General features: G+C 57.0%; 8 protein-coding genes across 8 annotated transcripts; 5 read left to right on the top strand and 3 right to left on the bottom strand.

The window, feature by feature from the left end:
• The first annotated feature begins 224 nt into the window (after positions 1-224).
• On the top strand, positions 225-2,901 carry BCV69DRAFT_282736 (endoplasmic oxidoreductin). The gene is made up of 2 exons (XM_025492454.1): positions 225-1,090; positions 1,182-2,901. The coding sequence occupies exons 1-2, from the start codon at positions 641-643 to the stop codon at positions 2,784-2,786; spliced, it is 2,055 nt and encodes a 684-aa protein (XP_025348400.1). The 5' UTR covers positions 225-640; the 3' UTR covers positions 2,787-2,901.
• Positions 2,902-3,727: 826 nt separating this feature from the next.
• Positions 3,728-7,309, top strand: BCV69DRAFT_308192 (vacuolar protein sorting-associated protein 35; the record flags this gene model as incomplete). Its single annotated transcript, XM_025494703.1, has 3 exons — positions 3,728-4,027; positions 4,105-6,756; positions 6,854-7,309. 3 exons carry the CDS (start codon positions 3,728-3,730, stop codon positions 7,277-7,279), a joined length of 3,378 nt encoding a protein of 1,125 aa, XP_025348399.1. The 3' UTR covers positions 7,280-7,309.
• Positions 7,310-7,374: 65 nt separating this feature from the next.
• BCV69DRAFT_277264 (SET domain-containing protein) lies at positions 7,375-8,564 on the bottom strand (the record flags this gene model as incomplete). Its single annotated transcript, XM_025491144.1, has 2 exons — positions 7,375-8,280; positions 8,442-8,564. The coding sequence occupies 2 exons, from the start codon at positions 8,562-8,564 to the stop codon at positions 7,375-7,377; spliced, it is 1,029 nt and encodes a 342-aa protein (XP_025348398.1).
• A 1,062-nt stretch (positions 8,565-9,626) lies between these two features.
• Positions 9,627-10,374, top strand: BCV69DRAFT_191372 (hypothetical protein). Its single transcript, XM_025489617.1, has one exon. The coding sequence runs from the start codon at positions 9,718-9,720 to the stop codon at positions 10,282-10,284; it is 567 nt and encodes a 188-aa protein (XP_025348397.1). The 5' UTR covers positions 9,627-9,717; the 3' UTR covers positions 10,285-10,374.
• Positions 10,375-10,775: 401 nt separating this feature from the next.
• On the top strand, positions 10,776-12,365 carry BCV69DRAFT_191374 (RNA-binding domain-containing protein). The gene is made up of 4 exons (XM_025489618.1): positions 10,776-10,985; positions 11,059-11,316; positions 11,391-11,738; positions 11,826-12,365. Exons 1-4 carry the CDS (start codon positions 10,875-10,877, stop codon positions 12,261-12,263), a joined length of 1,155 nt encoding a protein of 384 aa, XP_025348396.1. The 5' UTR covers positions 10,776-10,874; the 3' UTR covers positions 12,264-12,365.
• Positions 12,366-12,579: 214 nt separating this feature from the next.
• Positions 12,580-14,883, bottom strand: BCV69DRAFT_299005 (hypothetical protein; the record flags this gene model as incomplete). Its single annotated transcript, XM_025494284.1, has 1 exon — positions 12,580-14,883. One exon carries the CDS (start codon positions 14,881-14,883, stop codon positions 12,580-12,582), a length of 2,304 nt encoding a protein of 767 aa, XP_025348395.1.
• Positions 14,884-15,480: 597 nt separating this feature from the next.
• BCV69DRAFT_191335 (staphylococcal nuclease) lies at positions 15,481-16,823 on the top strand. The gene is made up of 4 exons (XM_025489616.1): positions 15,481-15,945; positions 16,018-16,045; positions 16,129-16,338; positions 16,444-16,823. The coding sequence occupies exons 1-4, from the start codon at positions 15,563-15,565 to the stop codon at positions 16,672-16,674; spliced, it is 852 nt and encodes a 283-aa protein (XP_025348394.1). The 5' UTR covers positions 15,481-15,562; the 3' UTR covers positions 16,675-16,823.
• Positions 16,824-16,867: 44 nt separating this feature from the next.
• On the bottom strand, positions 16,868-21,128 carry BCV69DRAFT_282729 (hypothetical protein). Its single transcript, XM_025492453.1, has one exon. It carries the CDS (start codon positions 20,978-20,980, stop codon positions 16,973-16,975), a length of 4,008 nt encoding a protein of 1,335 aa, XP_025348393.1. The 5' UTR covers positions 20,981-21,128; the 3' UTR covers positions 16,868-16,972.
• Positions 21,129-21,262: the final 134 nt, after the last annotated feature.

The raw sequence follows: 21,262 nt of genomic DNA, 5'->3' as shown, positions 1-21,262 counted from the left end.
CCGCAACCCTCACAAAGCAACGCAAGACACTGCAGAGGAAAGGGAAGAGGAGTACCGCAACCCTCACAAAGCAACGCAAGACACTGCAGAGGAAACATTCAATATTCAGACGGGTCTGGTAAGCTTCCGTTCCGTCTTTCTTCGAAGCGTGGATGCGCGGCCCGATGCCGAATATCGGGCTTCCGTGATCGTCTTTGCCGGCTTTCTCCGCTCCACTCCTCTATCTTCTCTACCCTACTATGCGAGTCATGCTTGACTGACAGAGCGTGGCGTGGATGAAAGCATCGACCATTGGAGGAACGGCCTGAAAGCAGATCATCGTCGCCTAGGCTTGTGTTCCGGCCGTAGGGAGTGTTTGTCGGAAGTGCGAAGCGCGCCTCCACGTCGCTCGCAGCTGATTGCCTGGAAATTTGGGTGCCTGAGCCACGACCCCTTGCCGCCTTCCTCTAAACAGCCTCCCGTCCCTGCTCATCGTCACCTTCCTCACTCACGTAGCAATTCGATGCTAGCATATCCTCTCCATAACATTGTCCCCATTCCGACATAGAGTTCTTGCCCTGAGCGATCGACTCCCACCTACGAAGCTCAAATCTCGGTCCTGTGGCGTACGGCCGCGGCGCATCTGCCTCCGATGGTGGCGATGAGAAGCAGAACGACATGGTCTCGCAAGATCCAGGCTTGGGCAATCCTGACCGCATCCGCCGTCACCTTAGCGCTACTTATCGGCACTGGATCGTACTCCAGCCTCGCTGTAGCTGCCACTTCACCCTCAGCACGGCGCCCGAATGTCCAGTTCCCCATGCTCAGCGACCCCTCTCGCGGAACCCTATTAGAAGACGTTCTGTCCGCGCCCCTATCTTCCAGCGGCGACGACATCTGTAGACCGACCGGCCAGATCCACGATGCCTGCTGCGACTATGAGACGGTAGAGAAGAGGCTCAACACACCCAAGTTCTACCAGACGCTGAGGGAACTGGTGGAGACAAATTACTTTAGGTACTACAAAGTGGATCTCTACCGGGATTGTCCGTTCTGGAGTGAGAATGGACTGTGTATGAATCAAGCCTGCGGGGTAGAAAAGGCTAGCGAGGTGAGTCAAAAAGGAGAATGATGTATGGTTCCATGCAGCTCTGCGTCTAAGCGACGAGTCACTTCCTTTCTGCCCCTTTCTGCCCCCATAGGATGAAATTCCAGAAGAGTTCCGGTCTTCTCAGCTGTCCTCTGTAGCGGCAGCTGACCGTTCGGAGGTCATCTTCCAAGATGATCAGAAGAAGACGTCAGGTAGAGATACTTCTGCTGATCCATACGCTCCGCCAGATAGCTGTGTATGCCGCGAGACCGACTTCTGCCATTGGGAAGCTGAGGAGTTTTCTCCCGAATCCACTTGGGTCGACCTGATAAAGAACCCGGAGCGTTTCACTGGATACGCGGGACCAGGAGCCAATCGAGTCTGGAAGGCCATCTACGAAGAGAACTGCTTCGGCGCGGTACCCAAAGGCTCATTCTTGGAGCCTCCGCGGGCGAAGTCTAGCGGCGGAGGCACAGGTTTCGTGGACAAGAGCAGTCTCACTGGTAGCTCAAAGGGTGGCGCTGCCTTTGGCTTCTCGCCTCCAGGACTGAGCAACCTCATGCCTTCTTTGCAAGCTCCTTCCGACCCAGCAGCCAATGAGCAGTGCCTAGAGAAGCGCGTCTTCTACCGCGTCATCTCGGGCCTACACGCTTCCATATCCACTCATATCTGTTCCGACTATCTGGATCAAAAGAGTGGAGAATGGTCGCCTAATCTCGAATGCTTCGTTTCGAGGATAGCTCAACATCCCGAGCGGCTGCAGAACGTATACTTCAACTACGTCCTTCTAGTGCGAGCGTTGGCCAGAGCCGGGGAATACCTTACCAGCTTTAGGCTCAAGAAGGGTCATGCCATTCCCGTCTCAGAACAACGCACCCTCACCCTACTAGAGTCCCTCGTATCGCAGGCCAATCAGTGCCCGCCGACCTTCGATGAAGCGTCCATGTTTCAGGCTTCAAACCCGGAGGCGCCCATGCTTAAGCAGCAGTTCAGAGACTCTTTCCGGAACATCTCTTCCATCATGGACTGTGTGGGATGCGACAAGTGTCGCTTGTGGGGCAAGATGCAAGTCAATGGTCTAGGCACGGCCATGAAGATTCTCTTCTCCTTTGATGATGAAGACCTTGTGGACGTCGAGAAGAATCCTGCTCCGTTGCTCGAGAGGAGCGAGCTCGTAGCTTTGATCAATACCTTGCATCGCTTCGCTGAAAGTCTGAATGCGGTCGAGACTTTCAGGCAGATGTACCAAAGAGAGCTCAAGGGAGAGTCTTTGGCTACGCATGGCGATGGAAGCAAATCGGAGGCGCACGATGACACGCAATCGCAGCACAAAGCTACAAACTCCCCTGTCGGGCCTCTGCAGACAGCAGCCGAGGTCGAGTCAGAAGTGCCTGATACACTACCCTCTGACACTCAAGATGACTGGAAAGCAAGAGTGGTGCCCAATGGCAGTCAGGAGACACCGGCCAAGACGATCAAGGAAGAAGCTCGCAGATCGAGTCGTGACACTGCTGGTAGCTTGACTTTGTTGGCAAAAGAATGGGTGCAACACTTCGTCAGGTCTACTTCCCGCACCCTCGATGCCTGCAGATCCTCCCTCGTCCGATGCGTGGACTGGTTGTACAGTCCTGAGGAGTCTGTCACGCGGAGTGGGCATGGGCAAGGCCTCGAGGAGAGCCGGCGAGGTAATCTTGATGGGCCCAAGGCGGAACTCTGAAGTTTCGAGAATAGACGGCATATTGAGCCTCCTGTCACCTTTATCATTGTATATGCATTTCTCCATGGCGATCAGAGCCATACACTTATACCGTACCAGTATCTCGATTCGCTCCGCTCCGTGTGTAACTTCGCTGTGCGGTGATGCTTCGGGTGGTCGGAGTTTGTGTTGGAGCTGTGTCGCGTGGCGTGGAGGTGAGGGGCTGGGTGGGTGCGTGCACCGGGACCGCTCTTGCTCCGTTGATCGTCTGCTCTCTCATCTTCCTTCCTCCTTTGATCTCATCACCAGCGTCACCATCGTCACACATCTAGAAAGATCGTTGCGTACGAACTTTGCCATCTGTTATCCCAAGCGACAAGGTGCAGACCTTTGCTGGCCGTCTGCTTCCGACGACCGCCGTGTCGGTGTCCGCCCTGACTACGGTGCCCCTCCCCTCGTCCTCTTCTCCTTCCTCTTGCCCGACGACTCAGCGGTCACGCCTCGTCGCTCAGCCGGAGTTGTCTGAGCGGCATTCCACCATTGCGGCCTCCAATCCCAGGCAGGACGCGCCCCGCGACGATACCCACACCCAACAACAGCAGTCCTGGGGTAATCTCCCACGACGGGATTCTTCCAGCTCACAGCGATCCTTGCTCCCAAAAACGGCTTCCGTCCGATCGTCTTCACCTACCTCTTCGACACTCTCTTTCGCTAGTGGTACGAGCCGAGGAAGATATCGCGGTCGTAACGCTCGTCCTGACACGCAAGCCCGAATAGTCTCGGCCAACGAGACGCAGACTCGGCAAGTTCTCGAAGCTCGATCTTACCAACGCACCCCTTCCTCCACCACCAAAGCAGCCGCGACGACGTCGTCTGCCTATCGTCCTGCCTCACCGGAGGCTGCTGCTGCTGCTGCTCTTCCCCCTCCTCCGCCTATCCTCACCTTCGTCTCCGACCTCATCATGGACGAACAGGAGAAGGCTCTGAATGAGGCTCTCAACACTGTCAAGATTCAGGTAGCTCAGATGAAGCGGTGCTTAGACAGCGATTCGCTTATGGAGGCGCTGAAATCTGCCTCGACAATGCTGTCAGAGCTGCGGACCTCTTCGCTCAGCCCAAAGAACTACTATAGACTCTACATGGCTGCCTTTGACTCGCTTCGACATCTCAGCGCTTATCTCTACGACTCGCATACCGGGGGCAGACATCATCTGGCTGATCTGTATGAATTGGTCCAGTACTGTGGAAACATAGTGCCCAGGGTGAGTAGCGCGACCGAGCAAGGACGAGAGCTGCCTCTGGTGCTGACGTTGCCGGCTCCACACTTGAATCTCTCCAGCTCTACCTCATGATCACCGTCGGCTCCGTTTACATGTCGATCCCCGACGCACCAATCAAGGAGATCATGAAAGACATCATGGAGATGTCGAGGGGAGTTCAGCACCCCACACGAGGTTTATTCCTCCGCCACTATCTCAGTGGAGCTACTCGAGATTACCTTCCCATCGGCTCTGAGAATGGGCCCACCGGGAATCTGCAAGACTCAATCGGCTTTGTGCTCACGAACTTCATTGAGATGAACAAGCTCTGGGTGCGGCTACAGCATCAAGGTCATTCCAGAGAGAGGGAGAAGCGAGAGTCGGAAAGAAAAGAGCTCAAGATTCTGGTAGGCACCAACCTTGTGCGGCTAAGCCAGCTCGAAGGTGTCGGGCTAGAGATGTACCGCCGAGTGATCTTACCAAGTATTCTCGAGCAGGTTGTCAATTGCAAAGACGTCATCGCCCAAGAGTACCTGATGGAGGTCGTGATCCAAGTCTTCCCGGACGACTTCCATCTGCGAACGTTGGGGCCCTTCCTTTCTGCTTGCGCTCAACTACATCCCAAGGTCAACATCAAGTCCATCGTCATCGCTCTCATCGATCGACTGGCCTCTTACGCAGCTAGAGAGGCCGAGAATGATTCCCCAGAAGAGATCAAGAGGCAAGAGGAGGAAGCTGGCAGGAGGCTGAAGGAGAAGATGGGACGAATGAGGCTTCAAGCGGGCGAGGTCTGGGAGGAAGTGGAGAGGGAAGACGCTAAACGGAAAGCTAGCGAGGCTGCTCAGGAAAGCCAAGGTCTCAACGGAAGTGGAAGTGGAGACTCAAACTTCAGACCCATGGACTCATCAGCGCCCGGCATGCCCAATGTCGCGACTCATAGCTCGGCAGAGCCTGAGATCAAGAGGTTCAGCGGTGTTCCTGAAGGCATGGAGGACGAAGGCTGGGGAGAAGGCGGAAAGCCGCCTACATCGCAGGCAGGCGACACAGCGGCAAGTGAGACAACCGAGGCCACAGAGGAGACTGAGCCTGGACGAGAGTTGCAAAGCAGCAATTTCCCATCCGCCGCACCTCAAGGCAAGGCCGAAGAGAATCCGCCAACGGACGGCGCCAAAAAGGGCGACGGAGCTGGTACTGCCTCTGTCCAGGGGCAGCAGCCACCTGCGCCTCCTGCTGAGCCTCAAGTGAAGAAGTTCCGTGGTATTCCGGAAGATGTTCGCCTCTTTGAGGTCTTTTGGGAGCAGATAGTGAGACTAATCAGAGCCAGGCCAGACCTCTCGCTTCAAGATGTCACGGCTCTCCTGGTCTCGTTGGCAAATTTGTCTCTCAGCTGCTACCCAGATCGCTTGGAATACGTAGATCAGGTGCTAGGTTTCGCCAGCTCCGTCGTACAGGAACAGGAAGCCCAGCTTGCAGCTCAAGGCTCCGGTCAAGGCGGACAGATCCAAGCGCAAGCATTCGATTTGCATTCACCAGCTACAGCTGCGAACCTCGCCGCTCTGTTAATTGCACCTATCAACTCCTACACCTCTGCTCTGACGCTGCTGGCTTTGCCGTCATATGCTCTGTTGCTCGCTACGCAGAGCCATCCGACAAGGAAGACGGTGGCCACTGCCGTCGTTGGCAGTGTCTTGAAGAATGAGACAGTTTTGTCCACGCCGGAGGACGTCGATGGCATCCTCGATCTTTGCAGCACACTCGTCAAAGACCAAAGAGACCACCACAATTCCTTGCAATACAGCTCTCAGCAAGACGGCAGGGCCTACAACGGCCAAGGTGCATACTATGATGGCGGTCGCAGAGCGGGCGGCGGCAGGCAAGCCCAGCTACAAGCCCAGCAACAGCACGACTTGGAGGAGATTGCGGAAGAGCAGGGATGGCTTGCTAGGATGATTCATCTCTTCCGAGCAGAAGACGATCCAGCGGAGCTGTCGCCGGACGGCACAAAGAAGAAGCCGCGAGACGGAGCTGAGATCCTAGAGGTCCAATTCAGCTTGCTTCAGGCTGCCCGCAAGCAATTTGTGGATGGAGGGCCAATGAGGATTCGCCATACACTACCTCCTCTCGTCATCTCAGCCATTAAGCTAGCCCGCCGCTACAAGGTTCAACAGCGCTCGATGGAAAAATCCCCATGGGAGACCAGGGTGACGACCGTCTACAAATTCATTCATCAGGTCATTTCCATCCTCTACAACAAGGTCGAGTCTTCAGAGATTTGTCTGCGTCTCTACCTCATGGCGGCTCAGTCCGCCGATGAGTTGGGCTTCGAGGAGCTGAGCTACGACTTCTACGTGCAGTCGTTCACGATCTACGAAGAATCTATCTCAGAGTCGCGCGCGCAGCTCAATGCCATCGGAATGATTGTCTCCAATCTGCACGTATCCAGAGTTTTCGGCCTCGACAATTACGATCGTCTAATCACTAAAGCAGCTCTGCACGGTGCCAAGCTGCTCAAGAAACCTCACCAAGCGGCTGCGGTCCTCATGGCCTCTCACTTATGGTGGCAAACGCAGGTGCTGCCTGCTCGACCGGCTAGTAAAGAGAAGCCGCTCCTCCGCGACGGCAAACGAGTGTTGGAGTGCCTGCAGAAGAGTTTGAGGATCGCCAACAGCTGCATCGATGAAAGAAGCACGGTGGAGATCTTCTGCTCGGCGCTGGATCAGTACATCTACTACGTGAGTCAGAGGAAAGACAGCTGCATTGACATGCGTTGAGATTGGGGTGACTGACGCACGATGTCTTCTTTCTCACCTCCGTCTACTATGCGCACAGTTTGAGCAAGGTGTCGAAGAGGTGCAACCCAAGTATCTCTCCTCCTTGATCGATCTGATCTCTTCAGCGCTCGAGAATCTCTCCTCGTCTTCGAACAACGAAGCAAACTCCACTGCTCCACCTTCTCTGCACACTTCCTCCAGTCTGCTCAGCGATCATGGCGCTGCGGGTGGCAATGGGCCAATCGAGAGTTGTAAGAGGCAGTTCCGTGCGCAACTCGTGCTCATCCGGGGGCGAAAGGAGAGAGCAATCGCCAGGCTGGCGCAGAGAGCCGAGCAGGAGGAGAATCAGAGCCAGCAGGCTGAGAATGGAGGAAAAGATGCAGAGGCAGAGAAGAAGGAGACGGAGAAGCTGGCAAAGGAGAAGCGAGAGCCCGACTGGGCTGCAGTGACGATTGCTGGCGCTGCCCAGAAAATGGGCGTCTGATCAGACAAGCCAAGAAATGCTAATGGATGATACACTTGTTATTAAATACGACAAATCAGCTTCAGGAGTAGGACTGGACCGATAGCAGTGTAGTCTCACATCTCGGGTCGACGGCAACTCTGCGCACCACACATGCATCGTCCTGCTGCTCCTCTGACTGGGTTGCGTCGGCCGCGGTGAACCGTTTCGCCCTCGCAAGCCGTAGCTGCTCTTCCTCCACTCCCGGCAGATCCACTGCTCCCAAACGACTGCCCCCTCTTGGCCCCTCCTTGCTCCGTGTAGAAGAAGTAGTCAAATGTGAGCTCTTCGTAAGCTGGGATTGGGCGGAGGGCGAAGAATGCTATGACCGGTTGAAGAGTCGAAGGGTCCTCGTTGCCGCTGGGCCTTGAAAGGGTAGGGGTGGGCGAGCCAATGCCGCAATTGGAAATGTTCCTAGCTATGGACTGATCTCTGGGAAGCGTTGTGGTATTGACCGTGGAAGGAGGGGCTGACCCTCCATTGGTAATGACGGCGGGGCTCGTACCCATCCTTTCCGCGGTGGCCTCGTCGTCCTCATAGACGCTACAGAAACGCTCCGCGACGTCCACCACCCTACAAGCCAAGTTCGGGTCGCAGGAATGGTTGAGGAATCTTGCAGGTCCGCCCTTTCGCCATGCGTCCACAACCCAGAGTCCTCCAGGCAGGTCGAAGAGGTAGGTGTGCATACCGCGCTCTTCGCGCTCCTTGGCCAAGGTAGAAGGGATGACTTCGCCCGTGAATAGTAAGACAAGACTGCCCCTCGGAATGAGTATTGGGGAGCGCAATCCCCAACCCTTTGTGGAGGAAGTGTGGAAGATATGCAATGGGAAGTTACGCCCTCCTTTGTTGTCGAGGCAAGCCTCAGCTTCCGCCCTCGAAGAGGACGAAGCACCCGCGATCGCAGCCGCCGGAGCGTTCGGGGTGCTTCCCGTCGGGCTTGAGATCCACACTCTTCCGTCCGGCCGCCAATCGGGGCCCGGAGCCTGACGAGGAGCAAATTCTTCGCAAGTATCGTCATAGATGCCTACATGTGGGCCTCGGTCCTCGCGTGCCATTTCGAGAAGCTTTCCCTCGAGTTGAAACCGGGCGTCACGCAGAGCAAGGATACGCTCGGCCGGGCGCGGTGGGGTGGGAGAGGAGGTACGTAGACGATCAGCGGGTGGAGAACGCAAAAGACGTTGCCGATGCCGACGGGAGAAAGCTTGAGGAGTAGCGTCTGGACTGCGAGGAGGGGACTGAGCGCGACTGGACGGGCCAGCTTCGGCATTGAGACATGCTTGGGGTGGACTGGCGGGCGGAAGTTGTTGAAGTGGTGGTGGGGATCGATGCTTGGGAGTGATCAACGTTGATGCTGATCTGGTCAGCGCCTTGGCCGATGGCGTTGTTGTTATTGTTGCCGATATAGGCGAGGCCACTGCATTGGCTGCCACAGCTGCACTGCCGCCCCTTCGACTGGAGAAGCTCGTGGCGGACGTGCCTGAGGGTGATCTCCTTTCATCTCGAAGCGTGTGGAGCGTGAATGAGGATGAGACGCTGGACAAGGGCGATGATGAGGGCGGTGGAGGAGGAGAAGGGGAGCAGAGTACCGATGGAAGCCGCAGAGAATGGAGCCCGGGGCGAGGCGGGCCAAGGGAATGGCTGCTCTCGGTCTGGGAATGGAGGGTAGTGCGGACCCGGACTTTGCCGCCAGTGGGGCCGATGCTATCGTAGAGGTCTCGAATCTTCTTGGCAGCATCTGACTTTGTGAGGCGTGCGCTGACTACTCTGCCTACATTGGGACAGCTGCGGGAGGGCGCTAGGCTTACCACGGGTGCAGATAGGGTGTGCACTGGAAGTGGGACCTCCTTGGGAGCCTGTCGTTGTGAGGCTGTGAGAGGAGTAGGGGTCTCCTGCAAGGCTTCACTCTTGCGCTTCAGCCTTCGAGCTCTGGCTTGGTCCCATGCTCTACCAGGGTCTATGTTGGTAGCGGTGATTTGCACCTCGTCTGATGAGAGTGAAGAGGAGGATGAGACTGGGCAGGCAGTGGTAGGAGGTGGGTGTGTGCGATTGGTCATCGTTGGCCTCACCGCTCTGGGCTAAGTATTAGGGGTGACATCTACCGAGACAGTACGCTCTTCAAGAGGACGGACTGTTGGCCTTGTGAGGAGTGGATTCTGCCGAGGATGACGATGATGCTGTTGGTGTTGGTGTTGGTTTGATTGATGTAGCTTCCCCTTTGAGTGAACCTTGGCTTTGCCTTGTCTTCCTTGCGTGCGGGCCACAGTCTTTTCTCCGCGTGGGCGGGGCGCGTGGGGCGTTTGGCTCCGATGGTCGTCTTGCGACTTGGCTTCGGGTGTGTGTGCAACTGATCCCACCCACGCCATTCGTCCTTTGTGTGTGTGTGTATCCCTGCTTATCCCTCCCCTCTTCCTTCACTCACAATGGCCGACGACGACGACCTCTACGACGACCTCTACGCTCCAGACGCCGCGGACCAGCAGCCAGCCGCCGGTGACCCTTCCTCGGACAACCGCGACGACTTTGGCCTAGACGATGAAGCAGTCGGCAGTGGGAATCGTGAAGCAACAGCAGCTGCTACACAGGCAGGTACTTCAGCGGCAGCCATGCCCGATAGCAAGACCTCGGCGGTAGAAGGTAGCAGCAGTACCGGCATCACTGGCGGATCTTCATCTTCTGTAGCCGGCAGCTTCATCCCCCCTTCATCTTCCTCGTCTTCGGCACAGCAGAGATCCTCCTTCATCCCTGCGCCTCAGTCCAAGGCCGGCGGCTCCTCTTTCATCCCTCAGCAGTCTTCGATACAATCTCAGCAGCAGCAGCAGCAACAGCAGTATCAGCCACAGCAGCAGGCTGGCAGTGGGCTTCCCGCCTCGCTCCAGCAGAGGCCTAATCACTTGCCTCAACCTCTGGGACTCGGCGCTGGCAATGCTGCTCACCAGCACAGCGCCAATGGCGGGGCAGCCGGAGGAGGCGGCAACGAAGATGGGTGAGTATCGCATACAGTCGCAGATCAGAGAGGTCAGGGGATCGCACCTCTTGTCCCCTAGCAGTCCCGTCCCTTCGTTCTTTTGTCGCACGTCGTCAGAACCACTGCAACCTCAGCTGCTCTCCGTAGCAGGTCGTTTAGTCGTTGTTCTCTCTTGCACCCAGCCCTTTGCTGAGAGCTGTATCACTCACTGCTATCGCTCTCCTTTTCGCCTTCTCGTCCTCTCTCTTGCGTACAACTCTTATATCGCTCTCTCGTCCTATGCACGGCTCCAATCTTCTCGACGTACACATCACGGAACCTCGATTCGCTCAACGACGACCTCGCTTCTTGGAAAATCTTTCCCATTTGTCGTCTATCGCCATGGCCTCCGCCCTCTCTCCATTCATCGCTCATAGCCAAAAGATGTTTGTCGGTGGACTTAGCTGGGATACCACAGAGGGTGTGTTGGCTGGTTCTCCTCTGCTCAAGACTACTGCGCCAGTGGGCACCGCAATTCGACACTGACCAATACTCTCTATCTGCCCTCCTCGAATTGCAGATTCACTCAGGCAATATTTCTCACAGTTCGGTAAAGTACTCGACTGCAACATCATGAAGGACCCAAACACCGGCACCTCGAGAGGTTTCGGTTTCCTCAAATTCGAGGACGCAAAGGCCGTCAACGGCGTCATGGTCAGGGAACATTGGCTCGACGGAAAGATCGTGAGTGAAAGACGATTGAGTTCAGAAGAACAGACTACCGAGCTGACCTTCTCCACGGCCGTGCGATTTGCAGATCGATCCCAAGCGGGCCATCCCTCGAGACTCCTCGTCCAAGTCGTCCAAGATCTTCGTCGGTGGTATCCCTCCCATCACAACCAGCGAATCGTTCCGTCGCTGCTTCACTCAATTTGGACCAATCCTTGACCACAATCTCATGATGGACAAGGAGACGCAGAAGCCTAGAGGATTTGGATTCGTCACCTTTGAGAGCGAGGACTCTGGCAGGAGAGCTCTGGAGATGGACGGCCAAGTCATCCTTGACGGCAAGAATGTAAGTATCTGACATTCATCGGCAGGGATGGCATTGAGGCTTTGCTGACGTGTGGTACTCCTCTCCCTCTGCAGGTTGACATCCGGCGAGCTACATCAAAGAATGCCCCTGGATCGAACAACAATCAGGACTCGGGCGCTTCCTCCAACAACAACCGTCGCAATAATCAATCCGATCAGTCCGCCACTTCAGACTTCTCCGTAGCCCAAACAGGCATGCAAGGCGGTGGCTTCAACCCCATGATGGCAGCCTCTGGAGCAGGCGGGATGGACGTGAACGCCATGTCCAACCTCTTTGCTCAGAATGGATGGGGCACAGGCCACTGGAACCCAGCCATGATGCAGCAGATGCTCATGACTGCTGCGGCCCAAGGTGGCGGCGCAGCTGGAGGTGGCAACCAGTGGAACCCGATGATGATGGGCATGGGCGGTATGGGAATGGGAGGCATGGGTATGGGAATGGGTATGAACCCCATGATGGGCGGCTATGGCGGCATGGGCGGGATGGACAACAGTCAGTGGATGGGCGGAGGCGGTCAAGGCTACGGTGGCGGCGCCGCAGGCGGCGGCTATGGGCAACAGCAACAACGCGGCGCAGGAAACTACGGCGGTATGAACCGGGGCGGATCTGCAGGAGCCATGGGCCAAGGCGCAGCGCAGCAAGGATACCAACGCAACACTACCTCTCGAGCTACACCTACTGGGCCCTCAGGCCAGGGTCTACCCGCTCGCAGTGGCCTGCCCCTCCGACCCTCGCCGGCAGCTGGCGGCAGTGCTGGTGCGAGGAGTCCCGCAGGTGCCAGTGCAGCAGGGGATGGAGCTCGGGGCAGGGATGTCAGTGGGAGCTCCAGTGTAGCCGCTGACCCTTGGAAGAGGGAGAGGAGCCCTTCCCGTCGGGCTGCTGGAGGTGGAGGTGGGGGTGCGTACGAGGACAGGCCGGTGAGGTGAGGTGAGTCGAGGCAAGCTAAGCTAGGCTCAGCTGAGGCGAAGCGGCACTCGCATTCGCAAGGGGAATGGGACGGAGAGGTTCGATTCTTCATGTACACCGTCGTCCATTCAGCTGGCTCATGTTGCTTCATCCAATGGAACTCGTGCTCATTGTTGATGCAGCAGGTGCGGTTCTGGAGAGTCGAAAGTAGAAGGTATGCGTGCTTACATTGAGGAGTGGGATGTGGATACAGTGTCAAAGGTTGGTACAGCAATCTCGAGAGTGGTGTGAAAGGGAGCAAAGGTCGAGAGCTGGCAGAGGATGCAATGTGAGAGGCTAGAAGGCAGATCCCACCAGCTGGTGAAGAGCAGCTCCAGTGTGGGTCGAGATGTTAGGCGAGCCATCTAGCATCTCACGTTTGCCGTCTAGGATGGCGAGGGTCTCTTCGACAGCATCTGGTTGAATCTGATTCAGGACAGAGCCTCTCTTGTGGAGGGTACCGGTTTGGGCGTGGGACGCTCGCTTTGCTGGAAGGGCAGTCAGAGTCGACAACGTCCGGGGCAGAACGCTGTAAGAGCCGTGGCGTAGCGGTCGCCCACTGTCATGTCTCGCATCAACAACAGGCGATGTCACAGAAACATGCGTCCAGTCGGGCGATTGCGGAGGTGAGTAGCACATGTAGCCTCCCAGGCTCAGCGGTGGAGAGAGCAGACCTGAGCTTTCTTTGGAGCGAGAGGTTGAGCTGCTAGAGACGGAGGAGCGTGCGAGCTTTAGCAGACTCAAGCCCAGTGACGTCGGTGTGGACCAAAGCTCTGCTTTTGGGTCAGAGCCCGCAAGGTCAGTATCACGATGGGCCCTGCCCAGCAGCAAAGGACGTGGAGCACCTGGACTGCTAGGGCTGGTGCAGCCCGAAGTGCCCGAAGCCTTTTTGCTCAGCAGGAAAGGTCGCGGTACGAAAGAAGACCGAGCCGGTACGGAAGACACTGGTCCAGATACCAAAGCACCGTGGCTGCGCGATGATGGCATTACTTGAAGGTCTTCGAGGTGCCTCTCAGCGCTTGTTGAGACCCGACGGGGCGGGAAGATGATTTTCAGAGTAGCGGGAGCCTGCTGCTTAGATCCTTTGACCCTGGCCGATTTGAGCGAGCTAGACAGCAACGACAGTGAAGACGCTGGCTTCTGGACAGCCTCAGGCTTCTGATCGACCTCTGAGTCCCGCTGTTCTGACACGATGACTTGCGAACATTCGATGTTGCGAGCCAGATCGTGTTGCACCGCAGGCTGATCACCATCGTCGCTGGGAGTAGTCAGAGCAAAGCAAGATAGCTCAACGACTTCGAGGGATGTGTCAAAGCTCTCGGTTTCAGGTGCAGGCCACTTTGGGTCCGCAACAGCAAAGGCTGAATGCGTGCCTGGGCCAAAGGTGTTGCTTGACCTCAGATGGCATCTGCCAGCTGCTTGGACAGTGTAGGCAAGGTCTTGGGAGTCGCTGCACCCTTGAAGCTCCAGCTGGCCGTCGTTGGTGGGTGTGCCGAACTTGCAATGGTTGCCTGTGTCTTCCTCGTCGTCTTCGAGGTCACCGGCAGACCTGTCTAAAGTGATGTCAGTCCGACTTGTGTCTATAAGCGGCGACGGAGCAACGGCAGGCCAACGTCGTAGGTACCTCGGTGTAACGTTTTGTTCAGCGTGGCCATTGAGATGCAAGGCGGTCACGTTGGGGAGCTCAACAGTATCGCTTTTGTTGACATCGTCAAAGAAAGTGTTGGAGTCTATTTCGATGATGTCTTGATCCGTGAGCTGGATGCGTCCACTAATCTGCCTGGTCCGGCCACGTGAAGCCTGAGCAGCGTACCCTGCGTCGGACAGAGTGGAGCTGGAGGTGGGCATGACTTGCCGCCAATTAAGCATCGAGGATGATCTGGAGAGTGCCTGTGGCCATTGACTTGGTGCTCCTGCTGGTGCAGAGTCCCTGAGCCTAGCATAAGGTAGCTCGCTATCCTCCAAGCTATCGATGGAAGGCCGTCGAGGAGGACCGCGGGTCCGCGCGCTGGTCTCATCGGCTTTGGCAATACGGACGACCGAGCGCCGAAGCTTGCGAAGTGGTGAGGGACTCTCCTCCTTGGCTTGAGACGAAGGCGGGGGATAGCGAGGCTTTAAGCCACCAGGGGATGAAGGTGGCATCCAGAAGGGTCTCTGAGCAAGAGGCTGAGGGAAAGCTGCCAAATCCGTGCTTTCGTCGCCGAAACGATCCATGTTAATCGCCAGAGGAAACACCAATGGCGAGTGATCTACATCCGATGTGACTTCGCCTGGCCAGTTGTTCCAGTCGGGACGCTCAGTGGGTGTCAAGGCCCCCGGTGTAGCGGCAGAAGGAGCAGGGCAGGGCGCTGCTAGTCCTCCATAGTCATCGAGGAGGACGGTGGCCTTTTCGTGAGAAACGATGGAGTCTATTTGACGCTGGAATGTGCGGATAGTGATGGGCTTGCGTGCCTTTGACTTGTGATACCGTCTTCGGAGAGAGACAAAAGCAACGGGTATATGACGTGGAGAAGAGGCAGGATAGGCACGGGTTGAGGTCCTGCGACCAAGAGGCGACTTGGCACGCCGAACAGGAGAGCTGTACAGGGTAGCAGACAGCATGGCGAAGAGGCAGTGCAAGGGATAGAGAAGGAGGAGCTGAGAGTGGCGGTGAGGCGTTCCCTCAGTATGCCAAGAATGAGGGCAGATGATGACAAGGCTACTCAAGATGCTGTTGATGCTGGTGGGCCGCGGGAGAAGCGTATGGTAAAGGAGTGTGGTGCGTAGGGCGATGGTTGTGCGATTAGGAGATATGAAAGGAGGAGCGGGTAGTACTGGGAGACAAGGTAAGAAGGTGACGTCGAAAATACCATTTGCTGCTGCTATCAAGCGGGGGTCAGGGCCACGGCAAGCGGCAACGGCGCTACCATTCGCCGCGGAGAGGTACTCGGCCAAAGTCCGGCGGCTTTCGTTCGGACTGATCTGCGTGTGACATGGTCCGCGAGACCATTGTGCTCTCCAAGGGATGGTATTGTATCGCCTCTACACATTCACTTGGACCATGTCGTTCTTGCTTTCCTGCTGTCTGAGCAGTTCCCAGTGAGGAGCGCCAGGATGTCCCTTTGCTTAGGGTCACCTGGGTGTTGTTTCGGAGTCTGAAATTGCACTGCACCCTTGTCACATTTCTCCCTCGGCTGCCTTCTCTTCCCGCAGAGACCAACACCTTCGTAGATCTTGTCCTCCTCCTCGCACTCCGATTGTACGAAGCACTCTCATTGCTGTCAGCGCTTCCTTCCACACCATGGCATCAGCCTCTGGTCTGGCCAGCGATGCCTGGGTTGGCTGCAGCGCCTGGTGGGGGGCCCCTCCCGCCTCGGCAGCTGCGCCTCCCACCCCGCCTCCGCTTCCTACACATCCTCATCCCATGACTGCCTCGCTGCGTTCACCCCTCGAAGCTTCCGAGTCCTCCCCTTCCCTCTTCAACTTCCCCGCTCTGCAATCAGTCCTGGATGAGGTCTACCACCATGCCTTTGCCACGCCACTAGGTACAGCCATCACTGGCGCAATTGTCAGCTCCGGCTCATTGATCATCTACTGGAGATACTTCCGCAGACTCAAGAGCGCAGACTACATCACACCGAGGGAGCTAAAGTGGCGGAGCGCATTGGTGGGGAAAGTGACGCAGTGAGTGTCTATAGAAAGGAGAAAGAGGCGAGCCGAGACTGACAACCCCCCCCTCCTCTGTCTCTCATCCAGTGTGGGAGATGCTGATGGCTTCCGCTTGGTGAGGGCTCAGTGGCTAGAACTCGGCTCCTGCAGGACTCTCGATCTGATACCAAGCCCTCTTTCCCCCTTCGCCCTGACCAGTACCACCAACCCGGCCCACCTCTCATCCGCAACCTCCTCTATCCAGTCCCAACAACCGCAAAGGCCCTCAAAGACCAGACCATCTCTGTGCGTCTGGCGGGGGCAGACGCACCAGAGTCGGCTCACTTTGGCAAGGTGGAGCAGCCCTTTGCAAAGGAGGCTAGAGCGTTGCTGGTCAAGCTTGTAGAGGGAAAGAGGGTGCGATGTGAGGTGAGTTCTTGAGCGGAGCAGCTCGCCAGAGCTCAGGGGCCTTAAAGGAACGCAGCTCACGGCCTACCCTATCGTTCTCCTCCCACTGCCTGTCCCCCTCCACAGGTAGCTCACATTGACCAGTACAAACGCGTAGTAGCCACTCCTTACGTCTGGGCCTTTCCCTACATCTTCGGACCTACCAACGTCTCCCTCGCCCTGGTCCAAGCGGGCTTAGCAACTGTATACCGGCAGTCGGGCGCAGCGTATGGTACGGCTGGCTTCTTCTCGAGGGTGCTGCTCAATGACCCCAATGGGCTAGGCAGGCTGGAGAGAGCAGAGAAGTTTGCTAGGTGAGCACGGAACTCTCGAGGGGTACCTCGCGCAGATGAGAGGAAGCTGACAATCTGTCCATCTACTCTTACGCACAGGCTGAGGAAGAAGGGCATCTGGAGTCTCGGCAAGAAGTTCGTTTCACCGGAAGAGTACAAGAAGAAGATGAAGGCGTCGAGTTGATGCTCAGGTCTCGACTGAGAATACGTTTGGCGATTGGCGTTTGAAGACATGTACATTGCACGAGGACCTTAGTAGGACAATGAATGATACCCGTACACCGCAATATGACTATTCCATACAATTGCTTCCTCGCCTTGCATCAGTCTCCAATAGCCTTCAGCAGTCGAGCCAATCTCCTCCTCCCCTCTTCTCGATCAACCCTAGGCCGCTTACTGGCAGGACTGCCATCATCAGTATTCAGCTCACGGCCTACCGGGCTCACCGCTTTCCTCTTTTGACCCTCTGTGACATCTCTACCAGAAGCTGGTGCGGGCTTGCGATCTGTAGCTGTGGCCAGCACTGGAGCGCTGGTACTCGTAGCAGGCCGCTTGGCCGGAGACCGCAACAGCGCAGGCGCAGGCACAGCACTGAGTTGTCCAGAGCGAGTCGCCTGCTTTGCCAGGATAGGAGGTCTGCGTTCGCCGGCAGTCTGAGCGTGCTGCAACAGCTCACCGACAAACTTGCCCAGTGGCCTGAGCTCCTTCTGCCCCCTTCCGGCCTGTTCGATGCTGCGTTCGCCTCTGTGAGGACGAGGCTCGGCCCACGAGTCTGCTTCAGTCTCTGCTGAGTGATCAGCCGAGGTGTCCCAGCTATCGTCTGCGTTTTCTTCGTACCGGCCGCCAGCGGCTTGTGCTGACCTCCTCTGCTCTGCTAGCCATGCCTGCTCTTGCCTGATCTCCTCTTGGTCTTCGCAAAGAAGGCGATAATCCTCGTCCAGATCCGCACGGCTAGCTTGCGGGCCATCAGCGGTGGCTGCTGCCTGCACCATGCTCTCACCGGATTCGGTCGCAGACGACTCGTTGCTATTATTGCCAGTAGAGAGCTCAGTGGATCCAGCATTGTGGCGCATGCGCTTCAGTGCTTCGAGAGTCGAGATGCCTGGTTGAACGGACAGCAGACGTGGCGCTTGCTTTGCTGGCACTGCTACGGCCGCTAGCTTTTGATGACGTGGCGAAGGAGGGCCAGCAACGGCTGCCGCGCTGGATACCTGAGCATGGGTGACTGCATTGGCCCGAACAGCGACTTGAGATGACGCCACTGCTGGCTGCGACAGGATCACGGAGTCTTCACTGATCTCAATTACCTCATTGGCTCCCTTGGCCGAGCCTGACGAGGTGATCTCGATGGGAGTCTCAGTCTCGGTGTGGCTCGGTACATCCCTCTCAGTCTGTCGTACACCTAAGAGGATCGGTGCAGATGACTCATCGCCACTGTCTTGTATGCTTTGCTCTTCAACGATACCTTCTACAGATGCCTGATCCGCTGGATTGGCAGTATCAGGGCTGCTCGGTCTTCTTGAGCTGGCTGAATTGTTGAGCTGTGCTGGTACCTCAGCAGCTGAACGTCTCTGTGAGTCGTCTTCCTCTTCAAGCAGTATTTGCTGTGGAGGCCGCCTGATCGTCTGGGAGCGTTGACCAGTGGATCGAGGCAACTCCTCATCGGACTCGCTCTCTTGCTCCTGGATGATGGAGCGAGTTAGTGCGCGAGCATGCTCGCGGGAAGATCGACTGGGTAGTGCATGGTACGTCTGGCGTCTACTGCTTCGAAGGGTAGTTGAGGCCTCATCAGAGCCGCTCGAGATTGTTTGCCTGCCTGTCTTGTGCTTGTGCTTGTCCGTTCGAGGTCTACCTCTCTTCCGCCTGATCGGTACGGGAAGGGCGCTCTTTGGTCGCCAAGACTCATCCTCCTCCTCCACACGTGCCTTTGAGAACACTAAGCGACTTTGACGATCCTTGCCTAGACCTTGCTTGTTCACCGAGAGTGTTGACTTCGACGGGGTATAGGAGGCAGATTTGCCGGGTGCGGAGGTGACCTTGATTTGACCAGCAGTGTGAGGTGTCTTGAGGGACAAGGTCGAGGTGGAAGCGACTGGCTCTTCGCTTCCCTCATCAGAATCCGAGGCTAGACGGGGCGTGGACGACGATCTCTGCTGCCAGGCACTGTCTTTCCGGACTGACCCTGGCACTCGCCCATCGTACACTAGGGTCGAGGTCCCCCGCCTCTTGGGCGCCGGAGGAAGCATGATCTGTATGATTTGACGTACAGCTGGCCTACGCCTACAAGGTATGCCCGAAGCCAACTCGGACCGGCGACGAGAATCATCGAGGATCGGCGGTCGAATCTCGGCTGCTCGCCACACAGCCGCCGAAGGGTCACCAAATGAATTTTTGTGGGTTGAATCAGCCGAATGAGACGCCATGGGTTGTTCTGATGCCCTTGCATTGTCGTGCTGGTCTCTATCAGGGCTCTGGGACAAGCTGTCCGCTGTTTGCGTGCTTCGCTCGACCTCCAGTGCGTCTTCATCGATGGACATGTCTTGCTGTCTGCGCTGTAGAGAGAAAGTCTCGTCGGCGGTGTCGAAGAGCTCCTTGGCTGTTTCCTGTTCGCCATGTGATGGCCCGTCTTCGAACACGGCGTCTACGTCGCCGTGCTGGAGGCCGGCCTGTGTCCGAGCAGAAGCAGGGAGCAGACCGACTGCGCCTGCGTCTTGTGGCAATGAGGCTTTGTCGCCATCACCTGGTAAGGACGGCGCGGGACTGTTCAGCAGAAACGGGAGGCTCTCATCGACATCGACCATGGAAACTCCTGGCGGGAGTGCTTGATGGATATCCTCGACTGGTGAAGGCTTGCGGCTTGAAGTCGACTTGCCTTGGTCTTCCCAGCTTCCACCGGGATTGACAGCCACACTCCAACCAGCTTCGACGCGTGGCACTGGTGAGCTTGAGGCAGCCGAACCTTCATGATCTGATGCGTCGGACGCCGAGGCTTGACTCATGTCAACTGAGGAAGCGATCGCACCAGCAGCGATCCATCTGAGCGGATTGTCCTTCCCCGGAGTCTCTGCGGAGGCTGTGAACGTTGGGCTTCGCTGTAGTCTCTCATCGTGAGCATCGTCTGCTCGTTGCGCAGGAGTAAAGAGCTGGCTCAAAGGAGTTGGAGTGTTCTTGGTATGGGCTTGGACCGGCCCGTAGACGGGAGAATCGTCCTCGTCCATTTGATCATGAGACGGGGCCACGCCGTCAGGCCGTAGAACGTACGTCGCTCGCTGCGTGAGGGGCACAGTGAGTATGTCTGCCGTAAGGTCCGCCTGTGCCCGAGGGTTTCCGAATGCGCTTTCAGAGGCAGCTTGAGAGGCGTTGGACTGGCTCTGGGTCTGACTGTCGCTTAGTGCTACGCTAGAGGCATCAGCTCCTGCTGAAGGTGTGAATGGTACGGTGGGTTGACGTGGCAGAGCGTCCCACACAGGAACAGAGTCTTGACTCTCCAGCACTGAGAGTCCGAAGCTGCCCCAACTGGGACGGTCTCCAGGGGTACCTCCCGTGTGGCGTCGGATATTTGGGCCCGAGGCATTGCCGTCGGTCGAGGGGCTCTTCACGCACCCGTTTGTAGCTGATGGAGGCTCGAACATGTCAGGAGATGTAGTCTCTGGCTCTTTGTCTAGCAGAGCAGACACGCAAGAAGACGCGAAAGGGCTGCTCGCGTTGGGAATCGCGTCTACCTCTGCCTCTGGTGCCGCCGCGGATAGAGATTGAAGCAATGGTTCCCCTGATGCAGGGTCGGCAAAGCCTGGAGCATCGAACTTAATGGAGGAGGCTGTAGCTTGTTGTTTCTCAGTAGGCAGAAGCGGATCTTTGCCACACGCGGATAGCTCCGGAAGTCTCGAGTCTTGGGCTGTAGCTGCTGATCGTGAACCGAAACCCCAATGCACTTGAGGGAGGCTATTTGCAGAGGTCGGAAGGGCTGCCCGGCTGGTGGTACGCGGTGCCGTCATTTCTGCTCCGCGGTTGATAAAACCCAGCGTTACGAGACCTTCCTCGGAAGTGGAAGCAGTGTGATGAGGATGAAGTAGGCCTACACGGCTTCCTTCGGCATTGTCACTGTGAGCCGAGTGGTCCTTCTGCCCATCTGTTCGGCTGGAGGTCGATGGGAGCGCAGGCGGGGGTGACGCTTCTAGCAGTACGCCCTCTTTGGCCTTCTGTATCATCTTGGATACCTGAGCGAGGCGATTGAGCGGCTCATGATGCGCATCGACGACTTGGGACGATGGGGGCGATGCGGATCGAGGAACGCGAGAAGGAGAAGGAGGTGGGGGAGACACTGCCTCCATGGCGATCGCACGGCTCGTGGGCAGATCGCGTAGGGACGAGCAGACTGCTTTTCAGCTGCAGTAGAGATGTTGCTCGGGGCTCTTAAGGAATCTTCGTACAGGCCATGGGGTGCGAGCGAGGGTACGGGCAAGTACAAGTCATCCTGGGTAGCCACCACTGGTACGCCCTTCAGCTTCTGCCAATTTCCCCACTTCCGTCCAGACGCGTTCCACTTTCACACTCCGCTCCGCCCGTCTTTCGCTCCACCCGAGATCCGGTCCGAAAAGAGTCCGAGGAAGGAC

This window comes from Pseudomicrostroma glucosiphilum (assembly GCF_003144135.1).
Source record: "Pseudomicrostroma glucosiphilum strain MCA 4718 unplaced genomic scaffold BCV69scaffold_6, whole genome shotgun sequence".
NCBI lineage: Eukaryota > Fungi > Basidiomycota > Exobasidiomycetes > Microstromatales > Microstromataceae > Microstroma > Microstroma glucosiphilum.
Note: the sequence above shows the minus strand (reverse complement) of the source record. Positions and strands in the feature narration are given on the sequence as shown.